This window comes from Enhydra lutris, unplaced genomic scaffold (genome assembly GCF_002288905.1).
Source record: "Enhydra lutris kenyoni isolate GAN:26980312 unplaced genomic scaffold, ASM228890v2 scaffoldscaffold22, whole genome shotgun sequence".
Lineage (NCBI taxonomy): Eukaryota > Metazoa > Chordata > Mammalia > Carnivora > Mustelidae > Enhydra > Enhydra lutris.
Genome location: NW_019154106.1, coordinates 5053271 through 5068200, shown reverse-complemented (window position 1 = coordinate 5068200; position 14930 = coordinate 5053271). Strand labels below are relative to the sequence as shown.

Below are 14930 nucleotides of genomic sequence, written 5' to 3'. Positions count from 1 at the left end.
TATCATGAAGCGAAAAAGTTTAAGAACCTCACAGTGGAAACAATCCAACACTGACAAATCCTAGTGACCAAAGACATTCTCTTTTAGTTAACCTAAAACAAGGACAATTCATAATTACAGAGAGAATGTCCTAGCTGTGGGTATGATAAGACAAGCCAACTTTCCAGACCAAAGGCACTTGCAGCTAGGGATGAAATGAACTCGGAACTGAACCAGCCAATGGGGTCTGGCTCCTTACTAGCAAATTACCTCCTGTTCATCTTGAGCAGCCCAAGGAAAAGCAGAAAACATTCCCTTCTTTTTAGACCTGCCACTCACACCACAGGTACCGGCCACCCTCATCACTGCTTTGGTCAAGCACGGAAACACCTGCTTATTGTGATTACATTAACCTTACAATTAGTCTTGCTATCTGGCAGGGCAGGTCCCCCACATCTTGTTCTTGGCCCTTTGTTCTTCTCTATAAATTTTAGCATTACTTTTCTCAGTTTCATGAAAAGCTTTGATGGGATTCTGATCGGTACTCAAGTGTATTTGTAGATTAACTTGGTGAGATTAGATGACTTTACTATTAAGTCACCCCACCTAGTAAAGCTAGTAAAGCCCCCTGGGCAGCTGACATGCTCACTGGAGGTAAAGGGAGCATGGGATTCATGGAGAAGGACGGAAACCATAGATACAGGCTATGGGGTCATGACCTGTTGCAGCAATAGAGGCCCCTCCATATGTCCTTTGTGGCTCTGAGTTTTGTATATTGGAAGGAAATTGTCTTTGTGAGGGGCGAAGTGATCATGGGAGGAAGAACAGACAGCTCAGTCTGTTTCCAAAAATACACACTCAACAGGTTTTTCTTTTCTCTGTTACCTCTTATCTGATCAATAAGATAGGACCTAGCATTTCTAAAAACTGAAAGCTTGAGGGATGGGGAAGATGAATCTAATGTTTCTAACAGCTTGGGATTAGTTGAGGAGTGGGTAAACTCTTCCTGGTGTCTGTCATCCCAAATAACCAGCAAGGGCTACGCTGGGCGAAGCAGAGACAAGAGCTTTTGTGTGGAGGGACAAAGGGGCTGTAGGCAGGACTCCAGGGGATGATGTGGAGATGGGCTGAGGACCAACATGGAGATGCTCCAGATCCTAGACCTGATCCGCTGGGTATCTGGGTGTGGGTCTGCTGCCCAGGAGGTGCCAGGAAGGGTGGGCTGAAAGGACTGTGCTGGTGTTTGGGACTTGCGTCCAACCGAGACCTCACAGGTCCTCCCTAGTGGAGACTGAAGACAGGGTCCAGTGCTTCAGAACCAGTAAGAGCCAACAAGGGACCCTGACACACTGGCAGGCTGACAGGGAGTGGTTCTCACATAAGGAATCGAGTCTATAGAGCACGCCAGGCGCCCCATGCTGAGATGCATGGTTAATTGTGTTGCTTGCCCAAATGCACTCACCTTGTCTTATGTGTAACCCACCAGCCATGACTGATTGACTCTATCGTCTAACATTTAAATTAATAGGGGAAGAATGAGATTTCCAGCTCAAGACTGATTGACTCTATCATCTAACATTTAAATTAATAGGGGAAGAATGAGATTTCCAGCTCAAGATAGCTGAGTACAACCTGAAATCAAGCCTGTCCTTCTCAAAAACATTAACATCATAGAAGAAAAAATATTAATATTAAATGCCACACAACTATGTGAGAATTTTCTGTATAGGCTTGAAATAAACCTCTCTCTGAAGGGGTTAAAAAACAACCAGGAAGAAACCCACAGTCTGAGATGGGAGCTGAAGGCTTACTCTTAGACAGGAAGAGGAAAGACAGACAGACTGAATGGTCCTCGGTCTGTACTCAGCTCTGGAAAGCAAAGCTGAGAGTTGCCCATGACTGAGGCCAGGTCTCCACCAGCAACACGTAGCAGGGGGCCAGAAATGCCTTCCCTGACAGGTCACAGTTGGGGCCAACCCAGAAAATAGGGAGTACAGAGTTTGGGAGGGAAGGAAGTACAGAGGGGAGCAGTATACTCTGTGTTTTTGTTTCATATTCAGCAGGAGGATAGACACATTAATTAGCTTTTTGCTGGGAAAAGAAACTTATGTAGGACTGTTAAAAATGTAAGGGGAACTACTAAGAATAGAAACAAAGTGTGTAACTTGTAAAGCAATTACGGGGGAGAAGGGAATAGCATAAAGAAAACTCAGTTAATTCAACAGAAGATAGGAGAAGAAGGGAACAAGAAATAGAAAGAATACTAAATAGAACACATACTATAATTGGCAAGTATAGGTCTTGTGGCAATACCAATAAATGTAAAGGGGTCAAAATTTTTTTTAAAAAGACAGACACCAACTAGATTAAAATAAAACAAAAGGAAATTTAATTAGATGTTGTTTTTAAGAGGCATTCCTAAAACAAGAGAAAGACTAGAAATAAAAAGAGAGAGAGAAATATGAAATGCTAATAGAAAGAAAGTCTGTGTAGCAATAGTACTATCAGAGAACCTAGGCCTCAAGGCAAAATTGTTACAATAATCTCAGAAATAGTTCACATTAGAAAAAGGAGCAATCCATAAAGAAAATATCCTGTAAAATATGGCTCAAAAAACATGGTCAAAATTGGCTCAAGGAAAGAAACAACCATAAAAGACATGGAAACTGTGATCAGATCACTCCAAAGCAGAGGCCCCAGGTCCAGAAAGTCCTACTATGAATTCTAGCGATGTTTCAGGAAGGGAGCATTTTAACCCTCAGCAAACTCCTGCCACGAATTGGAAAAGGTAGAAAAGGTAGAAAGTGACCATGTCATTTTAGTAGAACTGGGCAAGCTCCCCTGGAGAAAATGTAACTAAAAGCCACCCTCCCTTATGAGCACTGAAGTGAAAACCAATCCAGCATTACAATGAAAGACTAATACAGCGTGACCGAAAGATTTGTTCCCTGGGCACCTGGGTGGCTCAGTGGGTTAAAGCTTCTGCCTTCGGCTCAGGTCATGATCCCAGGGTCCTGGGATCAAGCCCCACATCGGGCTCTCTGCTCAGCAGGGAGCCTGCCTCCCTCCCCCACCCCCCACCTGCCTCTCTGCCTACTTGTGATCTCTCTGTCAAATGAATAAATAAAATCTTTAAAAACAAAAAAAAAAAAGAAAAGAAAAGAAAGAAATATTTGTTCCTGGAATAATAAAAAATGAGAACAGCAAACACTCATATAGCACTTACTATGAGCCAGGCTCTGTTGTAAGGCTTTACAGAGATTGAAACATTTATTTATTTATTTTTAAAGATTTTATTTATTTATTTGACAGAGAGAGAGACACAGCAAGAGAGGGAACACAAGAAAGAGGAGTGGGAGAGGGAGAAGCAGGCCTCCTGCTAAGCAGGGAGCCCAAAGTGGGGCTCAATCCCAGAACCCTGGGACCATGATCCCAGCCGAAGGCAGACGCCTAACAACTGAGCCACTCAGGCACCCCAAGATTGAAACATTTAATCATCGCAATGATACTATGAGGTACAGAGAAGTCAAGGAACTTGCCAAGTGCCACGTAGCTGGTAGGCGGTACAGCCCAAGGTAGTCCCAACTGGCTACAATCTGTTCTCTTCCCTGCCTCACTCTGACGCTGCCCCTTAGTCACCCATAGTCTAATGGATTAGAAAAAAAAGATTGATATAATTAAGGAGAAAGAAGGAAAAAAATATGACCATCTGAGATGTAGAAGAAGCATTCAATGCAGCTGAGCACCCCGTTCATGAAAAACACTGCTTGGAAGGCAGTTTCCTCGGTATGATCAAGGTCTCCACCAAAAGCCTCAGCAAACCTCATACTTAGAGCATGCCAGGACAGTTGTCACACTGACGCTCCGTCTTGAGACAAGAAATGGGTCAGAATCCTCTGCAACTTTTCCCTTCCTGCTGATGGGAGGGGAAGCCCATTTCCATGGTGCCTCTGGGCACCCAACCAAGCCATATCCAGATCTGGGAGGGCGGTTCAAATTTTATCGCCAGGACCCTCCGTAAGCAGAGTTTGTTAGCGAGCTATTTGGAGGTTCATTCCTCAGGCCGCAGCAGGTGTCATGAAATATCCTCTGACTCACGGGGCAGAAGATGTTCTACGGTAGAGGAAGGCGACAGTGTGGAGAGGAGCCTAGACAGATGCTCTTGGGAAGGTTTCCAGGCTCCAGCTTTATCTGAGAAGGTTTCAAGTTATGGCTGTCTACAGTTCCATTTCCTTGGGCGTCTGCATCACTGATACTTTTCTACCGCCCCTCCGCTCTTCTGCTCAGAAGCCGCTGCCGCTCATAGCGGGAGAACAGTCAGGCACTCGCCCCCGGAACTCCGTGTCTGAGCAGCCGGTGGAAAGTGAGTGCCCTAAGGAAATGGAAAGCGTGGGCAACAAAACAACAATTCCAACAAATGGAATCGGAGACTTGAATATTACGTTGTTACCTACTTGCATTCAAGCCACGCCCCATATAAGGAAGCCTCCTACTATTTAACCTTATTCTGAAGCTGTGAGTTGGGGCAATAAGAAAAAGAAACCAGAGTATGTCAATTATAATTCAATAATAAAAAGAGAGAGAGGGGGCGCCTGGGTGGCTCAGTGGGTTATAGCCTCTGCCTTTGGCTCAGGTCATGATCCCAGGGTCCTGGGATCCAGCCCCGCATGGGGCTCTCTGCTCAGCCGGAGGCCTGCTTCCCTTCCTGTCTCTCTGCCTGCCTCTCGGCCTATTTGTGATCTCTGTCTGTCAAATAAATAAATAAATAAATAAAATCTTTACAGAGAGAGAGGGAAACTAGACACCTAATATTAGAAAACAGGATAGTAGACTCTCATTATTTCTCAACATGATGACCATCATCATAGAAAACAGAAAAGCTTTGATGGACAAACTTTTGTATAATAAGGGAGTCCATTAAGGGATTCAGATCAAAACTAATACAGACAAATCGATAGTGCTCTATTCACAAAAAGCAACCAGTTAGAAAATGACATTAAAACAGAGATCACTGGGCACCTGGTTGCTACAGTCGGTTAAGTCTCTGACTCTTGGTTTTGGCTTGGGTCATGACCTCAGGGTCCTGGGATAGAGCCCTGCATCGGGCTCCACACTCGGTGTGGAGTCCGCTTGAAATTCTCTCTCTCTGCCCTTTCCACTCATGCTGTCTCTCCTCTCTCTAAAATAAATAAATAAAATCTTTAAGAAATTAAATAAAAACAGATCACAATACATAAAAACACAAGGTATCACATAAAATTCCTATATGAAAAAATGTGCACAACTTTTTAAGAAAAAGTTCTAAATGTTTAGTGAAGAACCTAAAAGATCTGGAAAACTGGGGCACCTGGGTGGCTCAGTCATTAGGCGTGTTGTGATCCCAGGGTCCTGGGATCGAGCCCCACATTGGGCTCCCTGCTTCTCCCTCTCCCACTCCCCCTGCTTGTGTTCCCTCTCTCGTTGTCTTTCTTTCTCTGTGTCAAATAAATAAATAAAATCTTAAAAAAATAAATGATCTGGAAGACAGGCATGACATCCCATTTCCTGGGTGGGGAAACTCCATACTGCAAAGATGTTTATCTTCTCCAAATCAATCTGTAATCCAGGCCATTTGGCTCAACATTCCTAGCTCATTTACTGTGTGTCAGGCACTGCTCATAGACTGTTCTGCACCCGAACACAGGCTCCTTTAGGGCATATGTTATCCTAACTTCCCCCTAGAGGGAAATGAGGCACCAGACATAGAATCACACAGGTCATGAGTAGTGAAAGTAGGATTTCTGAGTGCAGGTCCTTAGCCTTGAAGCTCTGGTGTTAGCTGTAGATAATCATGTCTCTAAATCTATTTCTAGCATCATGGACTCTTCTCAAAAATACAGTGTTGGGGGCACCTGGGTGGCTCAGTGGGTTAAACCTCTGCCTTCAGCTCAGGTCATGATCTCAGGGTCGTGGGATTGAGCCCTGCATCGGGCTCTCTGCTCAGTGGGGAGCCTGCTTACCCCCCTCTCTCTCTCTCTGCCTGCCTCTCTGCCTACTTGTGATCTCTCTCTGTCAAATAAATAAATAAAATATTAAAAAAAATACAGTGTTGAATGAAAAAAAGCAAGGTGAAAAATTGTGGCATAGAAAGAACTCATTACTACAAGTAAAAAGCACCAAATGCTCATATTTTTTCTGCTGAAACTGCACGTATAAGGCTTTTTTTTTTTTTTCTTTAAAGGATTGGAAGAGAATATTGGATTCAATAGCATTTGGCTCTGGGGTGGAAGGATTTTTGTTTCCTTGTTGTTGTTGTTGTTAATGTCTAAATTTTTAAGGGTCAGTATATGCATATATTACTGTGAAGTGTTTATAAATTACTTAGAAAACAGAGTGGAAACAAATGATAATGGGGATTAAGTCAGGGTGGTGAAAACATGTTACTATTTTCTTTTTGCTTTCCTGTCTATCTTATTAAAGTCCCCCAAAAGGAGAAACATTGATTTTTTTTCATTTTCCAAATATAAAATTGGATTAAAATATTGAGTAACCACCTCCGTTGAGAAGCTCTGTGCTGGGGGTTAGAGAAAAGAGAAAATGCCATCATGCCATTGTCACACTGGTCCCGTGGCAATCGTCGCTTGAGATGGGTGTATGGAGTTGTGGAAGAAAACTTCCTGGGAAGGTGACATTCAAAGGGCTCGTTGGGAGGAGGAGAAGAAACAGGAGGAAGACAGATCCTCTGGTGAGAATCCTGCTTCTGTGGATAGAGCTGGAACGGCAGAGGTCAGCATCTGGTCCTGAATCCAGGCCAGGGGATTTGGGCTTTGTCCTGAGGAACCACCAAGGGTCTCAGGCAAAAGAGAGACAAAATGGATCTGACATTTAATCCCACTCATTTCATGGTGCAGAGAAGGATTCGGAAGGGCTGAGATTTGAGGTGAGGCTGGGAGACCTCAAGGACACTTTGGAAAATTCCAGGTGAAAGCTGACCGGTCATGGCTTTGGGACAGATGGGAAGACCCAGGAACAAGGAGCATTTGGAAGGTAGAATTGGCTGAACGGAGTGGCTTCTGGTCTGGAGGTGGGTGGGCCAGTGGGTTCCCTGGATGGGTGGGGACTGAGTGAGGGTCTAAGGTCAGAAACCCTCAGGGTGACTTCGGGCAGCTGTGCTGTCTTGGGCAAGCCACTCAGTGTTGCTAGTGCATTCTGTCCCCTTTTGGAAACGGGGGCTCATCATTCCTCCACCCTGGGTTGTGGGAGGATTAAGGAGATGACACACGGAGAGTATTTGGCACAGAGCCTGGTACGAAATGAACAAGAGATCCTGCCCCTCACTCTCAGTTTCCCATCCCCCCATGCCCAGCCATCCCCCCATGCCCAGCCATCCCCCCATGCCCAGCCATCCCCCGTCCACAACATTCCCAGCCGGCCTTCTCCCTATGGCCTCATGTTCCCTTGACCCAGTTAGACAGGGATGGGGAAGGGAATCCACCCTCTGGCTCTATCCTGCCCCCCTTCTCTTGGCCCAGAGAGAGGGATCCATGGACTCAGGTCGGAGCCCCGGCTTAGCTGTGTAATCCCCAGCTCTGTCTGGGCAATCTCTTCGCCTGCCCAGGAGTGGGGGCCTGCTGGCTGGGGGCCAGAACTGCTGGGCCTTGGGCCTGGTACTCTGAGACCTCAGCCAACACGCTGATGCTTTGGTGCCTTTAATGGGACTACCACTGACGTCTGCAATGATTGTCACATGTGTGTTAGTTGTTCTGTGTGTTTGGGGCGGGGTGGTGGGGACACATCAGGGGACTCCAAAAAGGAAGAAAGGCCTCGATTTGATTCCATCTCTACCACTCCGCAGCCTCATGCCCACAGACGAGAGGTGAAACCCCCATGGGCCTCAATTTCTTCTCACATATAAGTTAACTCTATTCTAGGGTGCTGTGGGGAGTGTTGGAGAAATCAGAGCAAATGAGTTTGCAACTAGCAGGAGAGACAAGAAAGAATGGCAAATGGGACAAGAGAATAGAAAAGGGCATGCTTGTCATGGGACCAGGGTGACGTCTCACAGCCACAGGGTGCCAGCGAAATGACAAAGACAAGAGCTAGGGGCACCTGTTGGCTCAGTCCTTAAGTGTCTGCCTTTGACTCAGGTCATGATCCTAGGGTCCTGGGATTGAGCCCCACATTGAGCTCCCTGCTCCGTGGGAAGCCTGCTTCTCCCTCTCCCATTCCCCCTACTTGTGTTCCCTCTCTCGCTGTGTCTCTTTCTGTCAAATAAATAAATAAAATCTAAAAAAAAAAAAAAAAAAGGCAAGCTAATCAGACTTTTGAGACTTCCAGAGAAAGCAAAGGATGCGCGACCTCCTGGGAGGCAGGGGTGGGGCACACAAAATAGGGGAGGGCAGTAAAGTTCCAAGAAGAGGGGGTCCTGGGCAGGGGCTGCGTGGGTGACCTGGTCTGGGCCTGATGACCCTGCCAGGGGAGAGGTGGAGCCCTTAAATGCCAGGCTGGGGCCTGACTGTGAAGGCAGTGGGGGCCACTCCAAGACTTCCAGCAGGAGTGTGGAGTGCCAGACCCTACTGAGGGGCTGAGGACAGCACTGGTTGGGAGAACTTAGCAGCCGGAGCAAAAGGATGTGCCACTCACTAACCATCTCCACCATCTCCACTCTCTCGGTCTCCCCTCAGCCTACACCTCCACCAGCTATCCCCCTGCCGGCCTCTGGAGCTGTACCTGCTCTCTGCCGCTACTGGGCAGTACTTCCCTAAGCCCTGGGGTGTCCAGAGCAGGGCTGGAGAGAGATCACTCTACAGGTTTGGACTAAGGCAGAATAATTACAGCCCGGTCATGACGGTCGTCGGCCCTAACCAGCGTGATTTCTCCTTCGGCCGTACACTTGTGCATACAACAGGTGCCCACTAAATGCAGAACCTCTAGAAGGTGGAAAACACCAGAACCCAGCCGAAGGCAAGGTTTGTTAACTTGGGGTTTAAAATAGAACGGACATTTAAAAAATAAATAAAAGAATGAAAAAGAATGAAAGTCCGGTGTCCGGAAGCGCACGTGAACAGGCCAGGCCGAGCAAAGGAGCTGGAGATTAAGAGGTTAAGCGTCGACTCGCACAAGGGGAAAGCGGGCCCCGAGGCCAACGGGACTACACTTCCCAGCAGCCGCCGCGACAGACAGACCACTCCTGGTCGCTCCGCCCACCTTTGAGGAAGCGGGGGCGGGGCGAGAGAGGCGCAGGGCAGCTTGGGCTCGCAGCTCGAGCCAGGGCGCGTGACGTTTTTCCTGTGCGCCGCCTAGCGTCCCTGGCGCGCTGGTTCTTCGGGTTCGGGGCCGTGAAGGTGACAGCGGGAGGTGACTGAACTGTCTCCCGCGATGCTGGCGGCGCGGCGGCTGCTCAGCGGGTCGCTTCCCGCTCGAGTGTCTGTGCGTTTCAGCGGCGACACGGTGAGGCCCGGCCTGACTCCGGCCGGGGTGTCCAAGGGCCGGGTCTCGCTGCAGTGCTTGTGCGCGCGCCGCCCCTTGGGTCTGTAGTGCCTTCTAGAGAATCCTGCACATTTCCCCGGTCCGGCAGGAAGGTTGCCGCTCCGGCCTAGGTGTAGAGCGGAATGGGTCCCGCTGGAAGGCTGACTTCCCCAGCCCTCGGTTCCTTGGCTTCCCTGTTTAACAGCCGGGCGACATAGCGGAAGATTGTGCATGTGGAGAAGCGTCTGTGTCTCGTTCCTTTTTGGTACAGCCTTGTACAGTGTAATTTTACACTGCCCCATTTTACAGGTGCAGAAAACAAGCTTTGGGGAGGGGAGTCTCCTGACGCCCTATCCAGCGCTCTGCTCCCTGTAATGATTTTTAAGGGGTTGGCAGTCTGGAAGCCACGTACCCTTAGCTCTCGCCTTGGATGCTTGCCACTGGGTCAGATGGAATCACAGACCCCACTTCTCATCAGTTTTATCCCGCGTGGGTCTCCCTCCATCACCTTGTATCCCAGCCCCAGGGAAGCGTTCCTTTTGCAACAGTAAACACATTTTGTCTCCAGGAGAGTTAGTAATGTAAGGCCCTGGTCTGACCAAGTTTTGACCCGGCGGGACAGCCAGGCAAGTGAATGGAAGTGTCCACTGGGCTCAGGGAGGTAGTATGGGGCTGTGGTTCAGGTGTGGGCTTTGACCACGGCAGACCCGAGTTCCAGTTCCACCGACTGCTTTTGGTTGTGTGTCCTTCCGCAAGTTCTGCTTGTTCTTGGCTTCGGTTTCCTCCTCTGTAAAGCAGAGGAAGTCATTCGTGTCTCAGGGTTATGTGGATGAAATGGCGTTTTGCATGTCAGACGCTTAGCCTAATGCCTGCTAAGCAGCAAGTGCTTACTAGTGGTAGTAGTGGTATGACACCACGAAGAGTGCTGGGGCTTAGGCCGCTAACCTCTCCTCAGCCCAGCCCCAACTAATCAGGGGAACCCAAGAATCTCTAACTTTTGGCCAGGCCCTTCCTGACCCCAGAACTGTGCCAGGACACCTGACCCTTTGTGTCTTCAGACAGCAGCAAAGAAAACCTCATTTGGCTCGCTGAAGGATGAAGACCGGATCTTCACCAACCTTTATGGTCGCCATGACTGGAGGTGAGATGGTGCCCTTAGCTCGGTGGGTGGTCCTGGAGCAGGGCCTTTCTTCAATGCCTTTCCCACTCTGGCCAGGCTGAAAGGTGCCCAGAGTCGAGGTGACTGGTACAAGACAAAGGAGATCTTGCTGAAGGGACCTGACTGGATCCTGGGTGAGGTCAAGACATCCGGCTTGCGAGGCCGTGGAGGTGCTGGGTTTCCCACTGGCCTCAAATGGAGCTTCATGAATAAGCCCTCAGATGGCAGGTGTGTGTAGGGAGGCAGAGATGGGGTTGCAGGAGAAACCTTGGGGGTGGCTGGGGCTTCCCTGGGCCTTGGGGCCGTTTCCTTGGAAACTAAGAGTGAGTGAATGGGAAAATGTCACCAGAGCTTAAGTAGATGGGACTCAGTTCTCTCCAGTCTTCCTCAGTGGTAGCAGAATCAACAAAAGATTTTGACTGAGGCATACTTACTGGCCAATGCTGTCTTCTAATTTTATAGTTTTGTGCAGTCTCCTGGTCTTTTTGAGCTTGGTTTTCTTTATTGCAAGTGGATATTGTGCAGTGATAAGAAAGTTTTCATATAGCTTTTGCCCCTCACATTGGCACATAGAAAGCAAATGGTAAATGTCAACTACTTAACTTCCTTTTAACCCTAGAGATATGGCAGAGGTTCAGGAAGGTTCTCTGTGACCAAGAGCAAGTTTTGGTCTCTCAGGAAGACACAAGGGGACATTTGCACTGAGCAGAACAACGATCTTACCTGTGGTCAGAGCCACGCAAAGCTGTAATAGGCAGTGAGCTTGCTGTCGTTGATGGAGAGCAAGCAGAGCCCCTGGGGACATGTTGGGGGGACAGGGAGGGATTGGCTCTCAGGGGAGACATCTTTGAGGCTTCCTTGGGTGGAGGGGGAGCATGTAGTTGAAGGCCCAGCCCCAGCGGCCGTGTAGCCTCACCAATGTGCTGGCACCCACAGGCCCAAGTATCTGGTTGTGAATGCGGACGAGGGGGAGCCGGGCACCTGCAAGGACCGGGAGATCATGCGTCACGATCCCCACAAGCTGGTGGAAGGCTGCCTAGTTGGGGGCCGGGCCATGGGCGCCCGCGCTGCCTACATCTACATCCGAGGGGAATTCTACAATGAGGCTTCCAATCTGCAGGTGGGAAAGGGGAGGGGCCTCCACAGAGGGGAAGGTGCTGGGTGTGCATGGCCCCCAGAGCTACCTCCGGGAGCTTTTTGTATATCCCGAGCCTCAGCTTGGGAGGCTTTTAGGGCTCTGTGACTCCTGGGGCAGGGGCGGGCTCCTAGGTACTTCTTCTGCAAAAGGGCCAAGGGGTCATTTCAGCCATTCTGAGCTCGGCGGCCCCTGTAGTGATGGGTCCAGGGCCAGAGTCTCACACCATTCTGTTAGGCTCTTGTACAACAGTGACGAGGGAAGGGGACAGCACCTGGGACAATGCCTGGCACGTAGTAGCATTATGTTTAAGTGTTATTGCTACATATTTTAAAACCAACCTGGAGGGTCTTTTCCTCTCTTGCAGAAGTAGAACTTACTCACTGTAAAGATAGGAAACTGTACACATACACAGATCTCCTGCGGATCCACTACCTGAAGGAAACTGCTTATTAAAATTTTCATTATATCTTCAGCCTTTCTTTTAAAAATACATGTAGTTGGAGACATTGTTAAGTTGTCATTACAGAAGTAGCATGCTTTGTAAAATCCCTACCCCTCTCCCAGAGCATCTTCTGCTCACGCCCAAGGGGAACTTTTTCCTAGACTCTTATGAACACAGGGTTCCAGGGCCTGGTGTCCCTCCCCACCACACAATGTTCCCGGGCTGGCGGGAGTGGTTCCCTCACACTCCTGTCCCACAGGTGGCCATCCGAGAGGCCTACGAGGCTGGACTGATCGGCAAGAACGCCTGCGGCTCTGGCTATGATTTCGATGTGTTTGTCGTGCGTGGAGCTGGGGCCTACATCTGTGGGGAGGAGACGGCACTCATCGAGTCCATTGAGGGCAAGCAGGGCAAGCCCCGCCTGAAGCCGCCATTCCCTGCGGACGTGGGTAAGAGCTGGCCGGGTCCTGGGCCGTGTGCTGTGTCTTGTGGAATCCCGTCTGGTTTCACGTCCCCGCTGGTCATTCTTAGGGGATTTCCGAGTTCTTCTGGGCTGGGGGCCAGACACAGAGCAGGGTGGTGACAACGCAGAGGCCCGGCCTGCAGTCCCTCATGCCACCATGGCAGACACACGGGTCCTCTCCAGCCCTCCAGGGACTAGGGGGATTAGGGGTGAGGAGGCAGTGTAGTGCCTGCTGGAGTTCAGGGTCCCATCAGGGATGGGAATGACAAAGGAGTGAAGGGGAGCTGGGTCACAGAGCAGGATCCTAGGACAGACCCCACTGCTGCGAACCTGATCCCACCTGCCGCCACCCTCTGGTGGCCACCAGTCCCTCATCCCATTCCTCCGCAGGAGTGTTTGGCTGCCCCACAACCGTGGCCAACGTGGAGACCGTGGCTGTGTCCCCCACCATCTGCCGCCGCGGGGGTGCATGGTTTGCCAGCTTTGGTCGTGAGCGCAACTCAGGCACCAAACTGTTCAATATCTCTGGCCACGTCAACCACCCTTGTACCGTGGAGGAGGAGATGTCTGTACCGCTGAAGGAACTGATTGAAAAGCATGCTGGTGAGGCCCGGGGCCACCCAGGGCCGGAGCAGGGCAGGATGGCGGTGAAGAGAGCCAGGGTGGGAGGGTCTAGGGAGGCAGCGCCACACGGGGGCCGACAGAGGTCCTGGGCTCAGGACTAGGTAGGTGTGCTGATCCCAGCCCTGACCATCCATCCTTCTGGGGACTGACTGTGGTCCCAGGAGGTGTCATAGGCGGCTGGGACAACCTCCTTGCTGTGATCCCCGGGGGCTCATCCACACCACTGATCCCCAAGTCGGTGTGTGAGACAGTGCTGATGGACTTCGATGCGCTGGTGCAGGCGCAGACGGGCTTGGGCACAGCCGCTGTGATTGTCATGGACCGCTCGGTAAGGGCCACTGCTGCTCCCCACCCAGTCAGTACCCCTCCCCGGGCTTCCTGAGAACTCCTGCCAGCTCTTGGATCCCAGTTCCTGTGACCTGAGATACAGTCACTGGGAGAGGGGAGAATTCCCCCCCAAGACAGAATGTCCGTTGTGGTCTCAGCAGTGCTGGATGTGCAGGGTGGGGGAGGAGGTAGCCAGAACGCTGCCTGCATTGGGGTGCTGCTGGGGGGCTGAGGCTTCAGCCCAGGGGCCTGCTCACTGTCTCTGGTCACCCCAGACAGATGTTGTGAAAGCCATCGCCCGCCTTATTGAGTTCTACAAGCACGAGAGCTGTGGCCAGTGCACCCCATGCCGTGAGGGTGAGCACCAGGGGCAGCGCGGGGGCTTCCTTTGTGGCTCATCCTAGGTCTGGCTTAGGCACGCGGCAAAGGTTGGATGGGCTGTGGGCGCCGAGTGGACAGCGGCTGCTTCCCGGCCGCCGTACCTTCTCCGGGCCCCACCCTCCCCATGGCCCCTCCCCACAGCCCCTCCCCACGCCCTGGCTGGGGATCATCGGGCCTTTTCCTGCTGTGGCTGCAGGCGTGGACTGGATGAACAAGGTGATGGCCCGCTTCGTGAAGGGGGACGCCCGGCCGGCCGAGATCGACTCCCTCTGGGAGATCAGCAAACAGATAGAGGGCCACACCATCTGTGCCCTGGGCGATGGGGCCGCCTGGCCTGTGCAGGTACTTGCTGCCCTGCTTGTGGGCACTGGGGTAGGGCTGCTGAGGGCTCAGGGTGCTGGGATTTTCTCGGCTCTCCTTCACCGCGGCTCCTTCCCGCCTCCAGGGTCTGATCCGCCACTTCCGGCCGGAGCTTGAGGAGCGGATGCAGAGGTTTACCCTGCAGCACCAGGCCAGGCGAGCTGCGTCCTGAGCCCACTGCCCTGCGCCCGCCGCCCTGCGCCCGCTGCCCTGCGCTGACAGCCGTGCGGCTGGACGATAAAGCCGTGCTGCTCACTCTCCCGATGCAGCTTTTCTGTGGCCTTGCTCTTTGTTCTGCCCCAGTAGCCCGTTACTCATGGAGTCTGTTTCCCAGGCACAGTGAGAGGCTTCCTGTACCCTGTTTGGACCCCACTTCGGGGTGGGGATAGGTCAGCTCAAGGACATGTTATGAATCCACACCTTAGCTTCCTGTGGGTCAGTCTGTCCTCGGCCATCCTGAGTGCCCGTCCCTCAGTGCGGATGGCAGGGGTGGGGACAGGGGGCTCTCTCAGTGTGACTAGGGGAAAACAGTGGCCTGGGGTCCAGACCTGGGCCTGGCCCACTGTGGGCTTCTGGAGGGTGGGAGTAAGGAGAACGGGGCCCAGTCTGC

At 51.1% G+C, this 14930-nt stretch overlaps 1 protein-coding gene across 2 annotated transcripts; it reads left to right on the top strand.

Annotated features, from left to right (window-relative positions):
- Positions 1-9246: 9246 nt before the first annotated feature.
- LOC111149612 (NADH:ubiquinone oxidoreductase core subunit V1) lies at positions 9247-14739 on the top strand. 2 transcript variants are annotated; one of them, XM_022506770.1, is made up of 10 exons: positions 9247-9408; positions 10485-10567; positions 10643-10813; positions 11522-11705; positions 12425-12614; positions 13019-13231; positions 13414-13580; positions 13855-13936; positions 14157-14302; positions 14406-14739. In XM_022506770.1, exons 1-10 carry the CDS (start codon positions 9337-9339, stop codon positions 14490-14492), a joined length of 1395 nt encoding a protein of 464 aa, XP_022362478.1. In that variant the 5' UTR covers positions 9247-9336; the 3' UTR covers positions 14493-14739. The 2 variants fall into 2 exon arrangements, with proteins under 2 accessions (XP_022362478.1, XP_022362479.1); XM_022506771.1 differs by having other exon boundaries at positions 9261-9381.
- The last annotated feature ends 191 nt before the right edge of the window (positions 14740-14930 follow it).